The 22133-nt window shown below is 58.2% G+C and overlaps 6 protein-coding genes across 6 annotated transcripts; all 6 read right to left on the bottom strand.

The window, feature by feature from the left end:
• Nucleotides 1–291: 291 nt before the first annotated feature.
• LBRM_29_2640 (putative serine/threonine-protein kinase) lies at nucleotides 292–1845 on the bottom strand (the record flags this gene model as incomplete). The annotated part of the gene is made up of 1 exon (XM_001566556.1): nucleotides 292–1845. The coding sequence occupies one exon, from the start codon at nucleotides 1843–1845 to the stop codon at nucleotides 292–294; it is 1554 nt and encodes a 517-aa protein (XP_001566606.1).
• Nucleotides 1846–2978: 1133 nt separating this feature from the next.
• LBRM_29_2630 (putative helicase) lies at nucleotides 2979–5843 on the bottom strand (the record flags this gene model as incomplete). The annotated part of the gene is made up of 1 exon (XM_001566555.2): nucleotides 2979–5843. One exon carries the CDS (start codon nucleotides 5841–5843, stop codon nucleotides 2979–2981), a length of 2865 nt encoding a protein of 954 aa, XP_001566605.1.
• A 1228-nt stretch (nucleotides 5844–7071) lies between these two features.
• LBRM_29_2620 (conserved hypothetical protein) lies at nucleotides 7072–10203 on the bottom strand (the record flags this gene model as incomplete). The annotated part of the gene is made up of 1 exon (XM_001566554.1): nucleotides 7072–10203. The coding sequence occupies one exon, from the start codon at nucleotides 10201–10203 to the stop codon at nucleotides 7072–7074; it is 3132 nt and encodes a 1043-aa protein (XP_001566604.1).
• Nucleotides 10204–11255: 1052 nt separating this feature from the next.
• On the bottom strand, nucleotides 11256–12581 carry LBRM_29_2610 (conserved hypothetical protein; the record flags this gene model as incomplete). Its single annotated transcript, XM_001566553.1, has 1 exon — nucleotides 11256–12581. One exon carries the CDS (start codon nucleotides 12579–12581, stop codon nucleotides 11256–11258), a length of 1326 nt encoding a protein of 441 aa, XP_001566603.1.
• Nucleotides 12582–14212: 1631 nt separating this feature from the next.
• On the bottom strand, nucleotides 14213–17929 carry LBRM_29_2600 (conserved hypothetical protein; the record flags this gene model as incomplete). Its single annotated transcript, XM_001566552.2, has 1 exon — nucleotides 14213–17929. The coding sequence occupies one exon, from the start codon at nucleotides 17927–17929 to the stop codon at nucleotides 14213–14215; it is 3717 nt and encodes a 1238-aa protein (XP_001566602.2).
• A 3733-nt stretch (nucleotides 17930–21662) lies between these two features.
• On the bottom strand, nucleotides 21663–22031 carry LBRM_29_2590 (conserved hypothetical protein; the record flags this gene model as incomplete). The annotated part of the gene is made up of 1 exon (XM_001566551.1): nucleotides 21663–22031. One exon carries the CDS (start codon nucleotides 22029–22031, stop codon nucleotides 21663–21665), a length of 369 nt encoding a protein of 122 aa, XP_001566601.1.
• Nucleotides 22032–22133: the final 102 nt, after the last annotated feature.

Genomic DNA, 22133 nt, shown 5'->3' with positions numbered 1-22133 from the left:
CGGGGGAAGCTGCATGAGATGACGAGTGGAGAAGAGGAACCTAACAAGACTGAAAGAGAAGCAGAAAAGAAAACAAGGCACTAGAGAAAAGAGGTTCCATTGTGGATCCGCAGCTGGCGTCACCGTGCCACCTGTAGGCCCCCTCCCGTTTAATGAGGCAGAGCGAGTGTCTGAAGGGTCGAAACGAGGGGGCGCCGCGGTCGGCACACTACCCTTCATTGCGCACAATTGAGTTACTTGTTCTGGGAAAGAAGAGCAGTAGCCGCGCCTAAGGCCTCCAATGCAATCCATCTACTGTTCGCCAGGTCGATCAATGACGGCAGCGATGACATTGAGAAGCGAACTGGTCTCCTTCGGTGTTGTGGCTTCCGCTACTGTAGAGTCGCTATGCGACCCAAAGGTCCCACGACCGCCACGCGACACCCACCACGCTTCTGCTAAAAAGCTCTCTTGCATCTCGATCACAACAGGTACGTCGTCGATATTTAGCGAGCACTCCTCACCAAACATGGCTGAGCGACGTCGCTGCACGTCGAGACGTAGCTCCCGCATTGTAAAGCGAGGCGGAGAACTATTCATGACAACATCATCGTTCTGCTTGCCGGTATGCTCTGATGCCTTCGTTCGAGTGCGTCTTCTCGAAGAGATGGAAGAAGCCTCACCACCTTTGGAGCTCGTCTTCTTGGCTGACTTCTGGGGTTTCTGTCTTTGAGCTTCACAGGGCGCCTTGGGTGCGGCGTTGGCCGCAGACTGTAAAGTTTCAGCGGACGTAGCGCCGTCCTTGGCATTTGCACCGGTGGAAATGCAATGCAAAGTGCGCTGCAGCTGCACAAAAACGTCCAGCGCACTGCCGGTATGAATCCATTCGCCTGTCGCGCGCGTCTGGCCACCCTTCTCGGCGGCGATAGCGGTGCCCTCCGGGGGCGGCCACTTCTTCGTGTACAGAAGCTCAGGGCCGCTGAACTGCTGAAGAAGACGGCCTCTAGACGGTTTCTGCGACGGGTGCGATGGGTGGCTCACAGGGACTTCGAGATGCACATCGATCAGCTCCTGCGCTGTTGGGCGTCGACTCGGGTCCCTGTCCAGCATCTGCCGTACAAGCCCCTCCAGCGAGCTATCCACGCCGTTGCCGAATGGCTTAATGTCAGACTCGAGGATGAGCTGGATGAGTGTGAAGAGGTTGCCTGCCTCGAAAGGGCGGCGCAGGGTGCACATCTCGTAAAAGACGACACCGAGACTCCACACATCGCTCCTCTCGTTGTGGGGGTCGCTGTTGCACACCTCCGGGGCGAAGTAGAGAGGGGTGCCGATTAGCCTCTCCGCCTTGGCGTGTGGGTTCGACAGGATCGTGCAGACGCCAAAATCGCCAAGCTTCAAGTGGTTCTTAGAGGTGACGAAAATGTTGCTCGTCTTGAGGTCACGGTGAAGAATGCGAGTGGAGTGAATGTGGGCCAGTCCGCAGAGCAGCTCCGCCATCCACTCCAGTAACACGTCAGTTGGAAAGGGGCGACCCTCGTAGCGCTGTCGGTCAATGAGATCTTCGAGGGTGCCGAACTCGCAGTACTCCATAATGATGTCGATTGAATTGTCGGCCTCGTCAATGAAGCTCTCCCGAAACTTGACAACGTTGGGGTGGTCGACGTTGTCCATTACGATAATTTCCTGCTTGGCACGCAGCTGCTCCTCGTCGCTCATGTTCGCAAGGGACATCTTTTTTAGCACATAACTTCGGTTGTTCGTCTTGTTCACCACACGGTACACATCGCTTGTAGCGCCGGAGCCGATATGCTCGAAGACCTCGTAGTCACGCATGCGCTGCTGCGCTGCTGCAGTCTCCCCTGACATTGCGCGAGAAGACCTGAGAGGCGGTCTATGAAGGTGTTCGTGTGGGAAGGAGGTAAGAAGGAGTGCACCCTAAAAAAAGGGAAGAGCTGAAGAAAGGGAGAGAGGGGGAGTACCCCGAGCAAAGCAGCAAAAGGGATCGGGGAGAAGGGCCGTGGCGGTGCAGGCAAAACATCAAGAGCGCGGAACCACAGATGGAACAGAGAAATGGGAAAAGAAAAGGTGTCGTTTCAGAGAGGGCGTGCAGAGAGACACATCGACACGAGCGCGTGGGTGCACCACAGAAGCGCAGAGAAGATAAAAAAGGAAAGCGAAAGGAAAAAGAGAAGAAGGGGGAAGCGCAACAGGCACTTGAAAGGCCGGAGCAGGCGAGTCACCACGGACAGCATACACTTGATGAAGCAGCAGACCTTGCGTCCAACACGTGAGGCAATTGGTTGTCTGGCAGCTCTCTGTGATGAAAAGGTGAGGTGATGGTAGAGTGACGTGACGAGAAACCCTTGAAGAGCTGCAGCGCGTTGCAGAGATGCCCTCTTTCTCTATCCCCCTCTCGTGGTTGTATGCCGCCGACTTCAGTGCAGCACTGAACAAAGAAGAGTGCGTGTTAAGACGGTGGGATTGGTGGACAGCGTGGCACCACACCGCCCAAGTGAGGAGCAGAAAGTAGGGGGACGGCAGAAGATACAGGGCATATGAAAGGTAAGCGAGGAGTACGAGAGCGAGGAAACGATGAAGTGAGCAAGAGAAACAGGGAAAGAGAGACCGCGGGAGAAAGCACAGCTGCGCGCACCCTTTGACGCGGAAGAAATACCCAAAGATGTCACCAATGGACGAAGACTCATAGCAGTAGAGACGCGGCGCGTCACTCTGTTCGGGAGGGGGGGGGCAAGTGAGCGTATGTCGCCTTTGATTGAGTGAAAAAAAAAGGCCTGTGGCCACCGAAGTACAAGAGCGGAGAAGGTAGAGAAACACCCAGAAATGCGGAGGTGAAAGCACCTCGCACCCCATTCACAACGCCCGCATGGTCGTCACACACAGTCACAGGGGCAAGACCAGACACACGCACCCAGTCAGAACTGCAGAGATGAGAAGAGGACGGTGGATCGACGTGCCTCACCCTCACCCCGGGAACATCCTCACGTCAGCCCATTGGACTTAAGGAGGTCGGCGTAGAGTGGCCGGAACTCCTCGGGAATGTGGCGACCGAACTCAGAGAAGAGAATTCGATGGTAAGTGGCGTCTGTGGCACAGAAGACGGACCGCAATGGTACGAGGAGCCTGGCGAGTTCATCCGCGGCTACAGACGGCGAAGTTTGCAGAAGCGGGCGGAGGTTCGCCAGCTGGGCTAACACCATCTTGAAGCGGTGGTACATCTCTACTGGGACACGTGACTTTAGAAACTCGCAGAACTCCTTTGACGTAGACCCGAGTTTTGGAGACGTGTTCGAGTGTCTCACCTCCACGCCACTGCGCATGCCCGCCACATCCTCTCTCTCCGTCGACACTTCCGTCATCTCCAGTGACTCGGCAGAGGTTTCTAGCAGCTTTGCAGAAACCTCGCCCGCGCGGCCCGTCGCTGAAGAGACTGCAAAGGACGCAGGTACGAACAGCGACGTCGGGGACGCGACTGTACCACTGCACGCGCTGGCCTTCGCCTCGCGTACTTCCTCGAAACGACGTCGACGTGACTCTTGCATGTGCTCTTCGCGCTGACGCACCTGCGCATCTGCGTACAGCTTCGCGAGCGTCGCAGAAGACGGCAACTCTGCTGCGGTGGTAGCGCCGTTCCCGACCACCACATACGGAATGGCATCCGTCTCAGTAGCACGGTGGCGACGGGCGCCAAAAAACTGCGCGACGGCAGCGTAGGCGCCTCGGAAGTCAGAAAAGACGCGCGTGCGCCGGCGCACCCACTCCGACACGCCACTCAGCAGTCCCTCGAATCGCTCGTCAGCGAGGAGGACAACGCCGTAGTCGTCCTTATGCCGAATCACGCGACCAAGACACTGGTTGACGGCCCGCATCGCCTCACATCGGTACCAGTCGTCCCCCGTAAAAGGCCTGCCGTGCACCAGGGGCCGCTGCGGTGCCACCAGCGTGATGTACTCCCGTTTAAGGCGGACAAAGAGGTCGGTGTGGTTGGCGTATGGGATGCCCGTCACGAACACGCAGCGGCCGTGGTTGTCAGCAAAGTCGATGCCCTCGCTGACCTTGCCGCGGCACACCGCCAGCAGAATTGCGCCGCGGAGAGGCGACGTGTCCACTTCCTTTTGGAAGCCCTGCACGATGGTTGGCAGGTCGTTGGAGTTGTTCGGCTCGACGAAAATCGGCTTCAGCTCTGACAAGAGGCCCCACACCGTTTTGGTGTCGCCTGCCCGGCCGCTCCCCGCACGCCACAGCTCGACCACAGAGTTCATCGCGGCGTAGCTAGGGAAGAACACAAGAGTGCCGCCAGGTGTGTTGCGAGCGATGTTGGCGAGACTCATGCCGAGGCCTACGCGGTAGTCCACGCTGCTACGGTAAGAAAAGCCGCCGTTCAACTTCTCGCCGCTCGGCCCACGGCAGAGGACCCCGCCGAGCACCTGGTCCGGCTGGATTACGTGGCTTCCCTTCAGACGCACCTGAAACTCTACGCCCAGCTCCGCCGCGAATTGATCGAGGGGGGACAGCGTGCCGCTCGTGAGCAGCGTCGAATGAAGCGGCAACACGACCTGCCGCATCAAGCGCGTGTTGTCCAGCTCCCAGAAGCCGAGCGTGCGGGCCGCCTTGGCGGCAACGAGCTGCTGCTGGAGCACAAACCTGGTGGAGTCGAGATGAGCGGGATCGAAATCGAAGACAAATGTGAGAAACTCCTGCACTCGCGCCATACTTGTTGCGGGTCGCTCGCTCTCTGCCAGCAACGTCACACATTTCCCCATGATCCCTGTTAGCCCCGACGCCGAGGTGACACTATCCGACTGCACCCCGAAGACCTCGCGAGTGATAAGGGCCTTCTCCAAGAAGGCGAACATGTAGGAACCATTCCGCACCATATCGCACTGCATCGGCGTGGACGCCGCCATCCCCTCCTCCATGGGTTCCGCGTACAGGCACATCTCTAGCCGGCTAAGCAGGATCTTAAGTGATGCCAGCTCCTGCTCCTCCTCCAGCGCCACGTCCTCGTCTAGCTCCGCCTTCTTTGTGGTGAGGCGGTGCATTGCGATAGCTCGTGAGCAGTCGTGGATGGCGGTAGTCACATCCAGCGGCGACAAAGTCTGACAGCTCGAGCTGCTCAGTACGGAAGGAAGGTTGTGCGCCTCGTCCACAATGAGAATGCAGTTCCTCAGCTCAAATGGCAACTGCTTCTGGAGTAAGGGGTCAAGAATGTAGTTGTACGGCAGGAACACAACGTCCGCGTCCTTTGCTGCGTCACGCTCATGGAAGTACGGACAGAACCCGCTTCGACTTCCCTCTCGCATCAAGTCCTCCATGTCGTGCACCACGCATTCCGGCGGCAGAAGGCCGGCGCCAGCGGCCGCCGACTGCAAACCACGGAAGAAGCGGCAGTTGCGCTCCGACCTAAGCACGCTGCACATGGTGTTCTGCGCCTGCGACGACGGGAGCCGCGTCACCTCCTTGTTCAAGCACATGTGCTCACGAGACCCGAGCACAGCCATGGTGAAGCGCTGCGCATACGACGTGCGTCTCAGCTCACGCACCACCTGGGTCAGCTGGGCGTGCGTTCGGCTACAGTAAACCACTTTGTGGGTATGCATCCCACGACCTTTCTGCTCCCGGCCGCTCGTAGGCCGAAAAATGGCGTCTTGCGAGGTTGCCGCAATCCAGGCAAGCGTGCTACACAACAGGCAGAGCGTCTTGCCAGTACCAGTAGGGGACTCCAGTAGCCCGTTGAAGCCGTGCTGGAGGCACTCCACAACGCTGCGCATGAACTCCACCTGTGCTGGATATGGATCAAAGGGGAACGACACGGTAATGCCGCTCACATTCACTTCGGCCACCATCGTAGCGCCGCGCGAGAAAGAGATGAATAAAAAGACGGAAAAAGAAAAAAAGAAAAGAACGGCACCACACAATCAAGGAGGCACGGGCTGTGCTACCCCGGGGTCAGAGTGAAGTACAGCGAACAAGAACGAGGCTCGACCCGCCTCCAAGAGTGTGCAGGGATAAGACCTCCTCGAGTGATGCGCTTCGGAACGCGGCGGCTAGGCAGAACAGTGGAGAGAAGCGAAAAATTACCAACCAGAGAGATCAAGCGCGCCTCTTGTGCTTGCCGCCCATCTCCCTCACGGACCACTCAGGTACGCACGACAAGCGCCTATACGATACCTGAGTGCCGACGCTCGCATCGGCGCAGCGACAAGAGAAGGAATAAGAGGGAGGGCAATGCACATGAACCAAGTGGAAGTAGCGGGATCAAGCGGACGTGGTTACAAGGCAGGTCACCCCTACCAGGAGCGCGGTAAGCGATTAGGGAGACAAAGCGGCCGAGGCAGATGGTAAACACACCCACCCACACACACGCCCACTTCGTCGATGAGGCGAACGGTATGCGGGGAATGAAGAAATCAACAACGAAAGAAAACGCGTCTTCCGCCTCTCGTTAGGGTTGCCGTGCGCCATAAATGCTGCCGCGCAACCAACCCGCCGAACGCAGCAGGAGCCCTTTGCTCTTGCGTGGGTCGGTGGTGGGAAAGAGTGGGGAGAACTGTCTAAGAAGTACGCCGCACAGGTCAAACAAGTGAGTCGGTGCGAATCTACTCCGCGCTGTCCAAGCGGTGAAGGGTTTCCTTGAGTCCCTCCTCTGAAGAGCAACAGGAAATGAACAGCATCAACGGAAGCGGAGAACGGGGGAGAGAGCGAAGAGTATAACAGGCCAAGGCGTGCAGAGCGAGTGAGAGAAGGGACAGCAGAGAGGCGAAGGACAGAATGTCAGGGGCGCGGCAGCAGGAGATGCACATGTGCGCCTTCTTCCCCCCACCAATCTAACCCCGTTCCCCAGCCCTCGTATCTCTACCACAGTCCTTCCGCAAGCACACGATCGCCACGGCTCCTTTCGCTACTCCTACAAAACGCCCGCGGTGTGGGGTGCTCGTGGAGCATAATCGCAGCGATGGCGCATCGATCGGCAAGGGTAGTGTGAGATAGACGATTGGCTGCCAAAGCTCGCCTTTCGAGAGGCTTGTCAAGCTGAAAAACTCCCAGGCCTGTGAGAACGCCGGCGAGTACATATCAGCATCTCGATCGCTTGCGAGGACCCACAATCGACTCCACGCCGAACACGTCTGAGTACCGCTCTCGTTTCAACTCCACCGCTTCCACTTTTACCACCACGGGGGAGGCAACATCGAGCTGAGGGGGAATGGACGCGAACCCCCCAAAGCCGGCCTCCAGCAGCGCATCCCGCCTCTCGGTGCGCGCCTTTACCGCCTCGTTCCATCGCTGCTCAAGCGAATCTGCGCTTTCGGCGTCACTGACGGTGCCGTGCAACTGTGGAGCAGCGCCCGCAGCGGCGCATCTCTGACGAAGCCTTGCTTGCCAGGCCTCTAGACGGTCGTGCAGAATAGGGTCGGCGTGCCGTGTCGCCTGCATTGCAGCGGCGGCACAGTGGTGTAAGAAGGGCTGGGGTTCGAGGCTGTAGAAATACATGCACCTCTCCAGAACATCCATACAGACAGAGCGACCCTCGACGAGCTCGCTGTTCGCCAACTCGACCAGCAGCTCTTGCGAGAGACGCTCGTGAAGAGAGTAGCGGCTCAGCTCACGGAAAAGACGGCCTGATTGCATCGAAGAACGTGTCGCATTGATGCGGTTACTCTTGCGCTGCGCCTCCTCCTCTTCTGCCACATCTGCTGTCTCATCCACCACGTCTCTGGTCGCGCGCTTCGCCGCCTGCGGGTCAATGTCGCGGATAACGGTCAGCGTGTAGGCATCACTGAGGCGCGCGACGAACTCGATCAGTTTCGATGCCATGACGATGTTACGTTCGAGCACCACGCGGAAGGCGGTGATGCCACCCTCGCAGAGCTGCACCTGGCGCTTCGGGTGGCTCGCGGCGTAGCTGCGGAAGAAGGTGCCGAGATAGTCCACCATGTACGCAGCGGTGGTGCTTTCCTTCTTCGAGGCCATGGCACCGGCATAGTGAATAAGGAGCACTGTTATAACATGCGACACCACCTCTACAGGAAGCCGGTTGCAGCTCAGCAGCTTGCAGAAGCCGGAGGCCGTGATGGTGTGCTTGGCCTCGCTGCCCGGCTGCAGGTAGGATTGTAGCGTTGCTAGGAGACGCTTGCTCCCCACCTTGTGCACATCCTCCTCCGCCAACTTCTGCTCGTGCTGCAGACGGGCCTCGATTTCGCTCTCTGCGTTGTACACCGCCCTCGTCTCTTTTGGCGGCTGCTTCTCTACATCGAAGAAGCGCAGTCCATACTCCATGATGAGATCGAAGATAACACCAATGGCAGCGATGGGAAGGCTCATGCCGGTCCCTTCTGGGCAGGCAGTCTTAGCGGCAGCATTCTCATGCGAATCGGCCAGGATGAGCGGTATGAAGGTGTGGACACTCTCGGGGTTGATGAGGCACTGCAAGCAAAGTGACTTGATCGCCGCCACGCGCACGCTCTCGTTATCGAGGTGCCGGCCCATCTGAATGATGTGGTAGCAAAACATTGGAATAGCGTCCCCGCGCTGCGAGTGTGAGAGAAACTCGAGGACGATGAGCTGCATGCGCAGCAGAAACTTCTCATCCCTGTCCATCTCCTCCTTCAGCTCCGTGTAGGACTCCTCCGGCAGCTCGCCCGCGCGCCACAGGACCTTTCGCCTCACCAACTCCTGCTGCCGCTCGCGGCTCTTACGGCCAATCGCCTCCACATCCTCAAAGCCCAAAGTGTGTCGCTGTGGCAGTTTCAGGCTTCGGAAGAGCGAGTCGAGCGCGGACGTAATCGTTTTTGTAGACTCTTCCGGCGTGCGGGCCGTGAGCGACTTGAGAGCGCGCACTGTGACGTCCAAGAAGAGCGACGGGTCTTCGTCAGGCACAACTTTCAAGATGAAATTAATGAGGCGCAGCAACGATGCGCGGGTGGTGTTGTCGGCATGTGCCAAGTAGGCGTTGTCATCGTAGATGTCAAAGACAGAGAGCAGAATACGCAGCATGTTGTCGGCGTCCTCGACGCTGCGGAATTTGACCGTCCTGGGCTCGGCATCGGGGCGCGCGTAGGCGTACACAGTGTCCTGGAGAACGGCGCTGAATTGCTCCAGTGGCGGCAGTAGCTGGGTCTCGTCCTCGCCCTCGGTATCGCATGACAACTGGCAGTCCGCCTTCCATAAAAACAGCCCCGCCGTGTTGATGTCGTCGAGCTTTAAGAAAAAGTGCGTGCCGGTCTTGCGCTTCTGCGCGTACGAGAGCAACACCGCACTGATGCGCTCGTACGGAGGCAGCGACGGGAGCACGTACCCGCACGCAATGCTGTTCATGAAATCTTCATAGGCATCCTTGCAGTCGCGGTGCACCCAGCAGTTCGTGATCGCGGCCCTGCAGGCGATGACGACTGAGGCATTGGCGTCGTCAAGCCCAGCCGCCAGCAGCTCCGGCATCTTCACTCCCTTGGCGCTCGCGTAGGCAGTAATGTAGCGCCAGGGAAAGCGGCCTAGCGCATCCCATGCCTCCGCCCGGACGCGCGCCACGACGTCGCGGATGCAGCGAATCATGCTGTGAAAGTACCCCTCAAGGAACTCCTTGCGCGGCGCAATGGCGTGAAGAATCTGCTTGCGCACATCAGCGTTGGAGTCGCAGCAGAGTAATGCAATGAGCTGCTGTGTTACGTCGCAGTCCTTTTTTCCGGACTGGAAGGCGGCCACGCTGGCAACCGCCTTTGCACGAACCTGCGGGCACTTGTCATGTACCCGCTGCTTCAGCAGCTCTGCGGCCTCCTGGTAGAAGTCCTGCCGCTCCTCTGACGCATTGTTTTGATCCACTGTCCTGAGTAGAGCCTCGAAGGTGGATACGACGGCCAGTCGCACCGCCTTGTCAATCGCATTGTGAAAGACTGAAATGCTTTTCAGCAGTTCAATCGCCAGCTGGTCCGACTCGAAGGACTCGCGGAAGGCCTTGCAGAGCTCCGTGATGAAGGCGTAGTGCCGGCGCATCGCCTCAGGCGTGATTTGAGCCACCTGCCTCATGACCAGCAGCACCACAGCGCAGACATCTCGACAGAGCTGCGGCGCGCTCTGCTGGCCAAGGCTGATGAGCTTACTCTTGCATTTCTGCGCGTGGGCGGCGCTCTGATGCACTTGCTGAAAAATCCGTCCCACCTCCTCGAACGTACTCGTCGGCGAAACGACGGCTCCCTTCTTGTGCGAGCCCATTACGAACGCTGGCGACGCAGAGCGTGGCGCCTCCGTTCGGCGTAAATAACACTGGCGCCTCGCAAGAGGGGGGGGGCCTAAAAAAAGGTCCGGCAGACCCCACTAATACTTCGCAGTCCTCTGAGAGCGCCCAATCGGCTGCTCGATGGGCGCACGTATCAGCGCTGACAGGCCAACTCCTTTCTCTCCCTCACTCACTGGGTGCGAACGACTCTAATCTATGATGAGGGCTCGTGTATTGACGCACCTTGTCTTGAGGCCAGGGGGGCCAATGTGCGTTGCGTGTTTTACGCCCAGAAGATGAGCTGTGAGGGCAGTCGCGACGTGATGACGCACCGCTTCTTTATATTCACCCTCAACGACTCGAAAGAGAAACCCGGTACGCTTGTATGGATCTTGGGGAGGGCGACAAGCAGCGAATAGAGAGCGCGCGCAACGTAAAGGCATGAGTCGGGTGTAGGTAAGGCGCGAGGTGGCAGTCACGCGTAGTAACCCCGCATTTTTTGTGGATGGGCGTGTCTGAGGGTGGGTGCAAGCACCTCACCGCCCTCCTCCACAGACGTGCCCCGAGCCACTGAAGCATTCATATCTTCTTCATCGTTTCTTGTTCATTGTACAATACATAACCCTCTACCGCTCACCTCGTCTCCTCTTGAGTACCCCTCGCTAACTTTCATTGCTGCATCGTCTCTGCTCTCACCAACTCTACTGAAGCCACCCACACGAGGCACCGACACAGGCAGCGCGGCCAGAGAAAGAGAGAGAGAGCACGCGGGCGAGAGGCTTGTGAAGGTCTGGATAGAGGCACAAGAGGATAACTGCGGATAACGGCAAGTCAATTAAGGAGAGGGGGAAATAAAGCGCAGACGTGATCAGCGAAATGGTAAGCAAAAAAAAAAAAGAAAACGCCTCTTTTACATGAGCACACAACGTCATATGCACCACTGGCATGCGGCGACGCAGCAGCAGCAGCAGCAGCAAGGGGCAAGACAAGCCGGCGCCTCTCGAGCCTGCACGCCATAAGGAGGGATGGAAGAACGTGTGAAGACAACCTACACCTCGACACTTGCGCGGAACTCGGCTTCCCATCTTGTGTGAAAGTAGAGCTGGCGGCGGAAGTAGAAGGCCTCTGAGGTGCCCTCCTGTTCCATGGCATCCAGAATGGCGTAGGTGAGGTCCCGCACCGGTTTGAGCTCCGAGGCGAGGCGGATGCACTGCACCACGTTCGTCACCACCGCAGCGGCGGCGCTCGGGACCGGCTTGGCTGCGTTGGTGTACTGCGTCGCAATAAGCGTGTTCCACTCGCGGACATAGTCGACTAAGACGACAATGCGGATGCGAGCCTCCGCCGACGACACGGCCTGCGTGCTGCGTTGTTTTACAGACGTAAGCTGAGAAACAGCAGAGAGCGCCCCAGTCAACTGCCGCTGCACGCACACAGGCACCTGAGCGACGATCCCGCTGGTAGTCGCGAGGAGTTCAAAAAGGATATCCGGTACGCCGCGCTCCTCCATGGCTGCTCTGCCGACGTGTCCGAGACTCGTGTTCCACATCGCCTCCAGCGTCACCGAGCAAAGCTCGGTGTCCTGCGTGGGAAGTTTAGGAAGGCGTCTGAGGTACTCGACCAAGACGTCGACTGCACCAGGAACGGCAAGGAATGCTTCCACGCCGCGCTCGAGGCTAGTCAAGCGTGCGAGGGTCTGAACGAGGTAGACTGTGGCCGTGGCAGGCATTGCTTCGCTCGCAAGGCCGCCGGCTATGAAAGAAACCAGCGCCTCCGGGGACAGCAACTCCTCGACCAACGCAGCCTCAATCCCTTCGAATGCTGGGTCGTGGGACAACCCCAGCATCCACCGCAGCCCAGACATGTTGCTGCTCACCTGGTAAAGGACGTGTGCGGCGGCAACGTAGCAGGCTTGAGCTGCCTCCAACGACGCCACAGATGGTGAGTCGGTGCGCAGCTCAGCCGCGACCACCGAGATGGCGCCCTCCCGAACGAGCGCGAAGCATCCCTGTGGGAGGACCCCCAGAGAGCGCAGTAGCAGAAGGCATTGATGCTTCAGGAGGTGGTCGGGGCAGCGCCGCAGCGTCGCTACAAGCATTGGCACGAGTCCTTTTTTCAGCATCTCTATCTTCGTCTCCTGCGACGCGGAGCGGGCGTACAGCAGATGCGCCGCCCGCGTCCTTTCTTCCGTAGACACGGAGGGATCCATCAAGCTATTCATCATGTCGTCGACAGCGGAGGGGCCGTAGCCATTGAATACGCGGCCCGCTTCGCGCTGGTGGATGCCAGCAAAACCTTTGCTGGCATCATAGGGGTACCGCATCTCGAGACAGTCACTCACATAATGCCGCACTGTGCGAGCCTCCTCGGCCATTTTCATTCTAACTTGGCGTTCCTTTTATGTTTTTTGTGGGTGTGTTCAGGTTGAGATCGTCAAAGGGGGGGGGGGGGGGGGCTGAGGAGGCACAACGAAGGGCAGGGCGTCTTGACGCAAAGGCTGCAGTAGAGTGGAGTTGTAGTGATGGGGAGAACGATAGGCAACAAGCACACCACTACGCCGATTCACCAGCGACCCTCTTCTGAAAGAACGCAAGAAGAGGAGCGGATCACGAGAGCGAAAGCGTGGATTCAACTGCGTTGTGGCGCAGCATGAAAAAAAGACAAAATAAGAATGCAAAATGCCGGTAAAAATAAGAGAGGGGCTAGTGAAAGGGAGTAGGGCAGCACGGCGTTGTACAATACAGGCGCAGCAACGAAAGGAGAAGAAGCATCAATGAGTATCTGCTCAGTGGAACTACAACTGATGAACGTGACTGCGTTCCCAAGAGGTCTATTTTGCCACACAACATAACCGACGAACTCCCCACCCCACCGTGACCTCTCCAGAGGCCCATCGTGTCGTGCGAAGCAGCACTCGGCACGCACTACAGCAATTCGCCGACTCAGCCATCTGAGCACGGCCTCTGCCCCGAACCCTGTCCACCCACCCACGCTACGCAGGTCGCCTCACCGCCGCCTCCATTGCACCCCTCCTCGCCACCTGGTGCATCCCTCGGCGGGGCTCAGGGGCCTCACACCAGTAGGCAATGGGGAACTGGGTGGGATACGTTCGAGCCACGCGGACACTCGGCCTATCATATGGGCACCACAAGCGTCTTCGCTGTCGCGGGCCGCTTCAACGCAACGCCATCCAGGGCCTGGCCGCCAACACCAGCAGCGCTAAATCTCTACACACCCCTGCGTCGCTGGTGCCTGGCCCTGTCACCACCAGAAAGTGGTCGGGCAGTGGCAGGTACAGGGGAGCCCACCTGGCTTTCCCACACATGATGGGGTACGGGATCCTGAGTACTGCGCACTGAAGTGTCCCCACGCCATCAGGGGTGGTGATGAGTACAAGACACACAAACAAACGAAAAGGCCGTTATTTTTTATGTCTTTCAGACGGCAAAGAGCGCCAAAAGGGGCCGCCTCTGCAGGCACTCGTGTACACCTCACGGCCCTTGCAATCTGCCGGAGGACTATCCGACTCGAAGGGGCGATGGATTCCACTCGAACAAGGCATGCACTGTTGCAGCAGAACTCTTGAAACGGCTCTTCCTCTCTTCGAGCTTCATCCATTTTGTGCGCGCGTGGCAGGCGGGTGTTTCCATATGCGTGTGCTCTCAAGCACGAGACAGCAGAGACGGAAGTGGGGTGCTGGCAGAGCGCCTCATACCCCCCCCGCTACCCTCTGACCGGCGCTCCGGTGATGACAATCACTTCAGCAAAAATGAAAAGAAAAGAGAATGGCAATCGGCGCTCAGAACAACCGACGCTTTTTTTGTTCAATGGGAAGAGCAAAAGAGAGGCCAAGGACGGGAGCGCACGAGGTGGCGCCTGCCGCGCCATGCGAACATGTGCAGAGGCATCACAGGCTTCTGCACGTGTGACCTTGAAGGGGGGGGGGGCTATTTGTCGACACCTCATCACGAAACACTGGGGCTGCCGGGAGTCTTGCCCTCGCGGTCAAACTCGTTCACCGCCCGTGGCGTGTTGCACATAGCCAGGCGAGAGGCCGGATATGACGGCGGCACCGTTGCTACAAACACCATCGTCGTCGTCTTCGTTGAACGCGTCCGTGCCCTCCGCCGGCAGTGAGTCCAAGGTCTGTTGCTCAGCGCATTGCAGCTCTGACTGTAACACATCGATGTCGTCCTCTTTGTTCCCGGCCAGCTCAAGCTCTTCCTCGTCGCCAGCCTCGCCGTTTGTGAGTGCTTCACGCTGTAGGCGAATCTGCTCCCGCACAGCCTTGATGGAATCCCCTACATCAACCCCCTCGTCGGCCAGAAAGCGCGCCAGATCCTCCTGGACCTTCTCGAACTCGTCCAGTTCCTCTGCCGAAAAGGGGCCTTCGCGCAGCTTGTACGACATTTGCCGTAGGGTGTCAAACACTGCCTCTACGCGGTCCACCTCCTCGTCGTTGCAACCCTCCTCTGCCTCGTCGTCGGCCTTCGGCCCGTTCTTCTCTCTATTAGGGGGCGGCAGCTCTGGAAGTTGCTGCATGGCCTTAATCACAGCCTCCTGGAGTCTCTTGAGATGCATCAGCTCCCTATTCGTCAACTGCTCTGCCGACGACTGAGTCAGCTCTAGCACACGAATGTACGGCGCGAAGTCCTCCATGCTGGTCGGCGGGTTTGCGATGAGGCCCTCGAGAGATGATTGGAGTACCGACTCTACCTTGCTCGGTACCCTGGCGCCACTCGCGCCATCCTCGCTGCCGCGCAACTGCTGCAGAGCCTCCAAAATGCTCCGCATCGCCCGGGCGCACTGCGAGTCTCCGCGCCAGTTTATGTTGGCTTCATCGGCGCCTGAGATAAGTTCCTCTGTCTTTCTCGCCACCACGGACAGCTCCGCTGTCGTTGCCTTGTTCTCACCGTGCACCTCATTTATCAACATTTGCAGGGATCGGCGAAGAGCGTGTAGCGCCGCGTTGCCCTCATCACAGTCACTCTCCGCGTCAGCAACTTTGGCACCGCCGCCGCCGTCGTTCGCCTGGCCAGTCATGGCCTCCACGTGGCGGCGCAGGAGATTACCAAACTCTTGCAGCGCCGCTTCCTGTTGTGCTGACATGCCTGGCAGCTCTGCCGCTTCACTCATCACTCGCAACATTCTCTTCAGTCGCTTCGGTGGTAAAGACGTCGCTGTCCTCTCAGCAGCCAGCAGTTCAGCACGCGAGTCACGCACCGCACCCCAGACAAGATCCGCCGGTTTCCCTTCCTGCTTCTGCTGAGCCTCGCCGTTGTCACCATCGCTGACGTGTTCGCCATCACAGGAGTCACCATGGCCTTCGTCTCCCTCGGCATCTGAGCGGTCGGGGAGCAACCCACTTAATTGGTTTCGAAGGCGCTCGATGAGAGGAAGTACCTCCTCACCCTTAGCACCAAGAGTTACACAGCAGTCACGTAGCTGGTCCAGCTCCGCCACAGTGTTGTTGGCCCAGGAGCTCCTTTCCGCCGGCAACATAGTGGTGAACTCGGCGCCTTGGATGGAGCGCATAACCGCTTGAAGACGATTAAGCACTTCCTGTGCTGACCCCGTAGCAGGGTCACAGCGGCGCGACAGGCGCAGCAGCTCCTCGTTGATTGGCTGTACTAGCGCCTCGGCTGCTACCCGCTCAGAGTCCGACAAGGAGGAGAAGGACGACGTCAGCTGGTGCAGTTGCGGCAAAACCTTTCCGGCAATGCGAAGCTTCTCGGAGCGGGGCAGCTGTCGGTATGAATCGCTGGTCAAAAGCAGTTGCACATCCCTAAGGGGGGCAGTAATCTCGAGAAACTCGGGAGACGCGGAGTGATTGCCAGCCATGTCGAACAGTAACTCCTCAAGAGGCCCGATGAGCTCCCTGATGAGGGTGCCCTGAGTATCGTGCGCTGCCACGTCTAACTTGATCGCCTCCACCTGCTGCAGCAATTTTGACGCCACCTGTTGTCGCTCCCTCACCGTGGCCTTCCCCAGCGAGTCGGAGGTTAGAAAGTCAAAGATCCTCTCCAGCTGCGCCACGCTTGCCTCTATGCCGGTGCTAGAGTTGGCCCCCTCACTCTTCTCCCGCTCAGCCTGGGCTGCCTCGGCATCACCGTCACTGTCCTGCTCCTCCTCGTCGGCCTCATCCTCCGCTGGCAAGTCCTCTGCGCCATGACCTCCCTCGCCCTCCGCTGTGGCCATCATGACGGCGAGCACCTTCTTTGTGTTCAATAAAAGATCTCGCACCATAGCCTGCGCGGGTGGCGGCAGTGCAGCCAGGTTGTCCTCTAGCGCTGTGACTCGCTGCAGTAGGGAGGTGCACAACTCGACTTTGGCCGCTGCCGGCGCGCACTGGAATGCCTCCGACTGGAGGGTGGCCTGAACATCCTGCACAGTCGCGACAATTACAGAAATCGACCCGCCTGTAGCGTCTGCATCCTCGGCGGCTGGAACCTTCTCTTCCTCGCCCTCCTCGTCGGCGGCAGGCTGAGCATCGGCCTCAGCCTCTCGCTGGCTGGCACGAGTCTCCTCCTGAATAATGCGAAGCAGCGACTGCACCGTACTGAGAACCTCCGCATCCTTAGGCGCGTGCGACACGGAGCCCGCCACAATGGCCTCGATCGCCTCCGCTTTCTTGGCCAGCGACGACAGAACCTGCATGCGCTGCGCAGTGGGTAACGCCCGCAGTGCTGGGTCTTCCACGACAGAAAGCACATTGCGGAGGGCCTGCATTAGCGTTGCCCTGTCGGGCGCCTTGCTGCCAGAGGCACCGGGCATAGTTCGTTGGCGGTTGGAGAGAGCCTCAAAAACATCGTCGCACTTGCGGCGGAGGAGGCTTTTGAGCTCGGGGGGCAGCTGCTCCGCAACCCGCAAAACCCGCTTTACCTGCGCTGCAACTCGCTCGCCCAGCTCCTCGAATTCGGCTGGCGCCACCGCGTCCAGGTCTGGAGAGCGCAGGAAGTCCAGAAACCCGTCGAGCATACCATGCAAAGGCTTCAGCTTCTCCTCCATCGCCTCCATGGAGAAAGACGTATCCGTAGGCGTGTCAGTGGACAACGGCGCGGGGTGCACATCCCGCGACATGTTACCAGAGGGAAAGACACGGACCTTTTCAGCTGCGGCCACAAGCGACAGTGCAGTCGCCTGCTCGCTCACAGTCAGCACCTGAAAGCTCTCCAAAAGGGTCCCAGTGTATACCGCCAATCGCTGCTGCTGCTCGGCTGGTGATGAGTTGTTTGCGGGCAGGGTAAAGGTTCGCACCAGCGCCCGCCAGGCGGCCTCGAACTGCTCAGCCGAGGAGGGAACGGCTAGCTGGGCACTTCGCAGAGAAGGGCTTGACCTCCGGCGCGAGACAGAGCGCGGCAGCACAGAGGACAAAATTACAGGGCAGTTCCGTACATCTTCTATGGCTGCGAGGATCATTCGCGCGTCGCGCAACGGTACGCTCATGTGATAGAGATCTTGCGCTGTCAGCCGCATCAGTGTGTCGCCATCCACCCTGTAGCGGCAACACAACATCACAGAACTCTTGCTGACGCCGTTTTCACGGAGCCATGCTGCAACCTGCTGGGCTGTCCACGAGGAATCCGGGGAATCAGGGCCCTCATGCCGCTGCTGGCGCCGATCCCAATGCAAAATGCCCCAGGCGAACACAGCGGTCCCGGCTACAACTCCTGCCGCGGCAGCGACGATTGTCAGCGGGTCTGAGGAAAGTGAAGGCGGCATTGTTTCCGTATGCCGTAGGTGTACACTAACAGCAGATGGTACTGCTCGTGGGCGGTGAAGAAAAAGCGGCTTTGGTGTCCTCCTCCTCCTCCTCTTGCTTTTCGCGGCTCCGCTTTCCCTCTCGTTGGCCACTTGTCTCGCTTCTCCACAGTGTGCGCTGGAAGAAATGAACTAAAGTTTGATAAATCGCGCTCAAGAAGAACTTCGGCGCCGCAGCGTCCAGGGAGAGTAGTTAAGGGAGAGTGAAGCATGAGAGATGATGGATTTCTACATTATGTGCAGCAAGCGCTCGATGTGACGATATGCTCAGACATCAAGCTGAATAACTCTTTTCCCTCCTCTGTTCCGAGAAACAGCAATCGAGGCGGGTGAAAGTGTGGGAGGAAGCTGCGCGCGACACCTTCATTCGGTCCACGGATAACAAACTGCATTCCATACAGAATATTTACCTGCTTAGCCTGTACGTGGGCACATCTGAGGTGAGAAGCCTCTCTCACCCTTCTCAGCCTATCCAGTCTCGCATGGTTCGGCCTCAGGAGAGGGGGGAGTGGGGCACTCCCCTGACCCAGAGGCCTGGAAAACACGTCTATTGCCGGAAAAGGGATATGTGGTAGTTTGCGTGAAAGGAAGCAGACGCCCCTCACGCGCGCGCTGCTCATGAGCGCTAAATATCTCGGTGTCTAGTGCAGCGCTGCAGAGGAGAAAACGCAAGCAGGACAACGCCTCCACAGGCATATGGGGCTGCTCGTCGAAGAAGGTCAGCAGTCAAGAGCCCGCCTTTTCACTTCCGAAACGAAAAGAGAACCAGACGATAACGACGTCAGAGATGATTCATATTAATGTGTAGAGCCACGCCCCATACAACAGAGATGTACAGACGCAACATCTACACAAATGAAAAGGGGGTTTTCTTTTCCCTTTTTTCGCTCTCCAATCTCAACCATCACGCGAGAAGCTCAACTCTCCTCCGAAACCGACGCAAGAGGGGGGAAGGGGAGAGGGTCGACAACGCGCCTTCGCCCACCTACACATATATATGTATATATGTGAACGGGTTCGGTGCCTTCCTAAATAGAGGTGGGTGGAGAGGTGTACCTTGAGTGAAGGGGTGTGAATATGCCACTGTATGCGTGCTTGTACGCTGTGGGGATATTTGTGAGGAAATGGGGTAGCTGACAACGAATGGGACTGCACGGCACCGTTATCGATGTGCGCAGCCGTGTCCTGCGCTGAAGGGACACCCTCGTCGACGTAAGGGTACTCGCGACTCTTCAAAGGGGGCGGAATGACACGCAGAGAGGCGGCGATGCACGCGCACCAACCAGCCCTCCTCCCCCGAACAAAAATGTAATGGTGCCGATACGATGGCTGGGGAACCAATGAAGGATGACGACAGCGCGAAGAAGAAAAAGGGGTGCGTGCACATAAGTCGTGGGCAAACGCATGCGCGAAGATGCCTTTTCGCTTTAATTCGACATTTCAGCTTCTCTTCTGCTCTTTTCGTTCGATCCTGTGCACACGTGAGCGCGTGCGGCTCCTTCAGCTGTGCAATTCACACGGTGATGCATATCGCGATAACATTGAAAGGGGGGAACTAAGAGCGGGAAAGTGCAAAACCGATTGAAGAGCGGTGGGGTAGAGATGCTTCTTGAAGGAGGAGAGGAACATACGGGTCAGTAGTGGTGAGGGGGGGGGGACTTCCGTGGCGCAGGTGGTCGTTCCGCTCTGTCAAGTAAAGCTCGTGCGCACCGTGACACAGGAGAGCAAACGGCGGCGACACTACGCGCCACACATCTCATCAGCGACTTCACGAGCACGCGCGACTGACTGTCTTTTTTTTCACCAGAACCTACCAATGAAAGCCTACGTCGCATATGCTGCTGGGGACGCGGATGCGCGTGCATGCCAAGAACAGCGCCAGGTCTCTTTCAAGCACCCATGAGCCCCCGCTTACCTCCCCGCTCTTTTGCTATTGGTTTCGCCGGCGGGTCCTCGCGTCCTCGCTGATTCGCTGCGTTCGTGTGTGGTGCTCGCTACTTAACAGCAGAGTTTGCAGCAACCGCAGCTATCCGCCGTGCTGCAGAAGTGTTAACAGCTCAGTGTTGCGATGAATGCCTCCTTCCCGTGCAGTTAAGCCCAAGAGACGTTGGAGTGTGGTAGACCACTGACCTCAGCGGGCGGTGAAGATGGCAGTAGTGGTGAGACGTGTCATTATTTTTCGTCACTGCGCTCCTTGGGAAGGAGAAGTCGTTGTAGCTCGCCACTACACAGACAGACTCACCTTGGCACCCACCGCTGGAGCACATCGGTTCCGCCAACCTCTCGCTCAGTCTGTCCTTTGTGCACCACAAAGCGCATTAAATCCCGAACTCTCGTCACGTTCCCCCTCCCCTCCCCCCCCCCTTCCCGCTCCTTCGAAGTGGCGGTCGGCGTCACCTCCGTTTTTTTCTCCTGAGCGCATATCGCCGCCGCCGCCACCGGAGCTCAACAGCACAACGAGAGGCCAGCCGATGATAAGAGAAAAGTGAGCGAAAACGATACGAGGGAAAGGCACCAGTGCTGCGCAGCCGACAGTGCGGATTGCCGTTGGCTTGACCAACCAGATGCGACAGAGAGGGAAAAGTGGGAGAAGTAGGGGACGGCGGCGTTCATGAGTGCGCGACCGCTGTGCGTCTGTGGATGAGTGGGGAGGAGACAACGCAGACCTACCCCATCTAAGACAATCGCCGACACAGCACGCAGCAAACACGCCAAGAGACACCACACAAAGCGGCCCGCCAAGACGCTAAGAAGAAGAAAAAGTATAAGCGAACAGAAAAGACGTTAGAGAACACGCGTGAAAACGAAAAAAGCGACGTACTTGTCGGCTGGTGGGGAGGCGCCGAATTTACGAAGGATGCGTGCATACGTGGGGAGCCGTCGGCACAATTCGTAGTGAGCTGGTATAGAAGTGCGATCGCCACAACACCTCTCTCCAGCCCATCGCCAACTAAGCCCTCTCCGCCCACACCAAGAGTCCGTACAGTCGCACCTGAGGCCACACCGCAGGCTGTTTGGCTTCCCCACAAAGTGGTTACTACACCCCAATATCACGCGCAAAGGTGGTCAGCATCATCAGGGGCAATGTAAGAAGAAAACAACGAAAAGTGAAAACAGAGCAGACGAAGAGGAGGCGTGAGTAGAAAAGCACCGCTCAACCCTAAACGAGAGCACCAGGGAGGAAGCGCGGGAGGCGGCTAAGAAGGGGAAATCCGCCACTGGCATGCCCACAAGCGCTCCAGTACACCGAGGGGCGAGGCAAGAGAGAGAGAGAGAAAGCGTTGCTCCTCTCAGCTGAAGCAACACAGTGGGGGAGGAAGCGAAGATGGATAGGCAAAGGCATCGGCAGAATTCTCCTGCCGAAGAAAAGAGGAAAAAGAACAAAGCGCCACACGCGCGAGTGAAGGAAAAGAGACTCATCCGTTGCTGCAATGGCGGTGCCGCCCGTGCACCTCCTTCGCAAGCGCCTACAGAGAAAAGCGCCAGCCCTTCCACACAAAATCCATTACTTCACACCAGCATGCTAATGCGCGCGCGCTCCCAGCTCTTCACGAGAGACCGACGCAGGCATGTCTTCAGTAGCCCCCTCCCCCATCCCCTCAAGAGGTGCGAGACGAAACTCACAAACAGGAGAAAGAAACAGAGAAAGGGGCGGAGACTCTGAAATCGCAGCTTCGCCACAAAGTCATGCCGTCTACTCCGAGTGCAGCCGTTTATCCGGTACATACACACTCGGCGAAAACATTGGGCTACCGGTGCCGAAGAGTTTGTGGTAGTAGTAGTTGCGACTAAGAGAGACCACCTTCTCCGCACGGGCTTCTAGCTCCAGCTCCCCAACGCGGTTCGATACGTACACGTACGCGCAAGCAGCCATGATCCAGACTACGACTAGCAGGCCTGAGAGAATCATAACGGACGATGTCAGATAGCACGCGTATCCTGTCGCAGTGGGAGTACACGTTGTCAGCGGGCAAATGCACTGGCGCAGACGCAAGTTCGGCGTGACATAGCACGCCGGGGAATCGGTGAAGATCCAGTCGCTCTGGCCTACGCGGCAAGACATTTCGTTTGGTGGCAGCAATGTTAAGACAGTAGCGCTGATAGTGGAACACAGAGTCGATGGTGAGTTGGCGTGTGGGTGGGTGAGTGGGTATGGGCGCGAGGG

Source organism: Leishmania braziliensis, chromosome 29, assembly GCF_000002845.2.
Source record: "Leishmania braziliensis MHOM/BR/75/M2904 complete genome, chromosome 29".
Taxonomy (NCBI): Eukaryota; Euglenozoa; class Kinetoplastea; order Trypanosomatida; family Trypanosomatidae; genus Leishmania; species Leishmania braziliensis.
The sequence above is the reverse complement of the archived record's forward strand: the minus strand, read 5'-3'. Positions and strand labels throughout refer to the sequence as shown.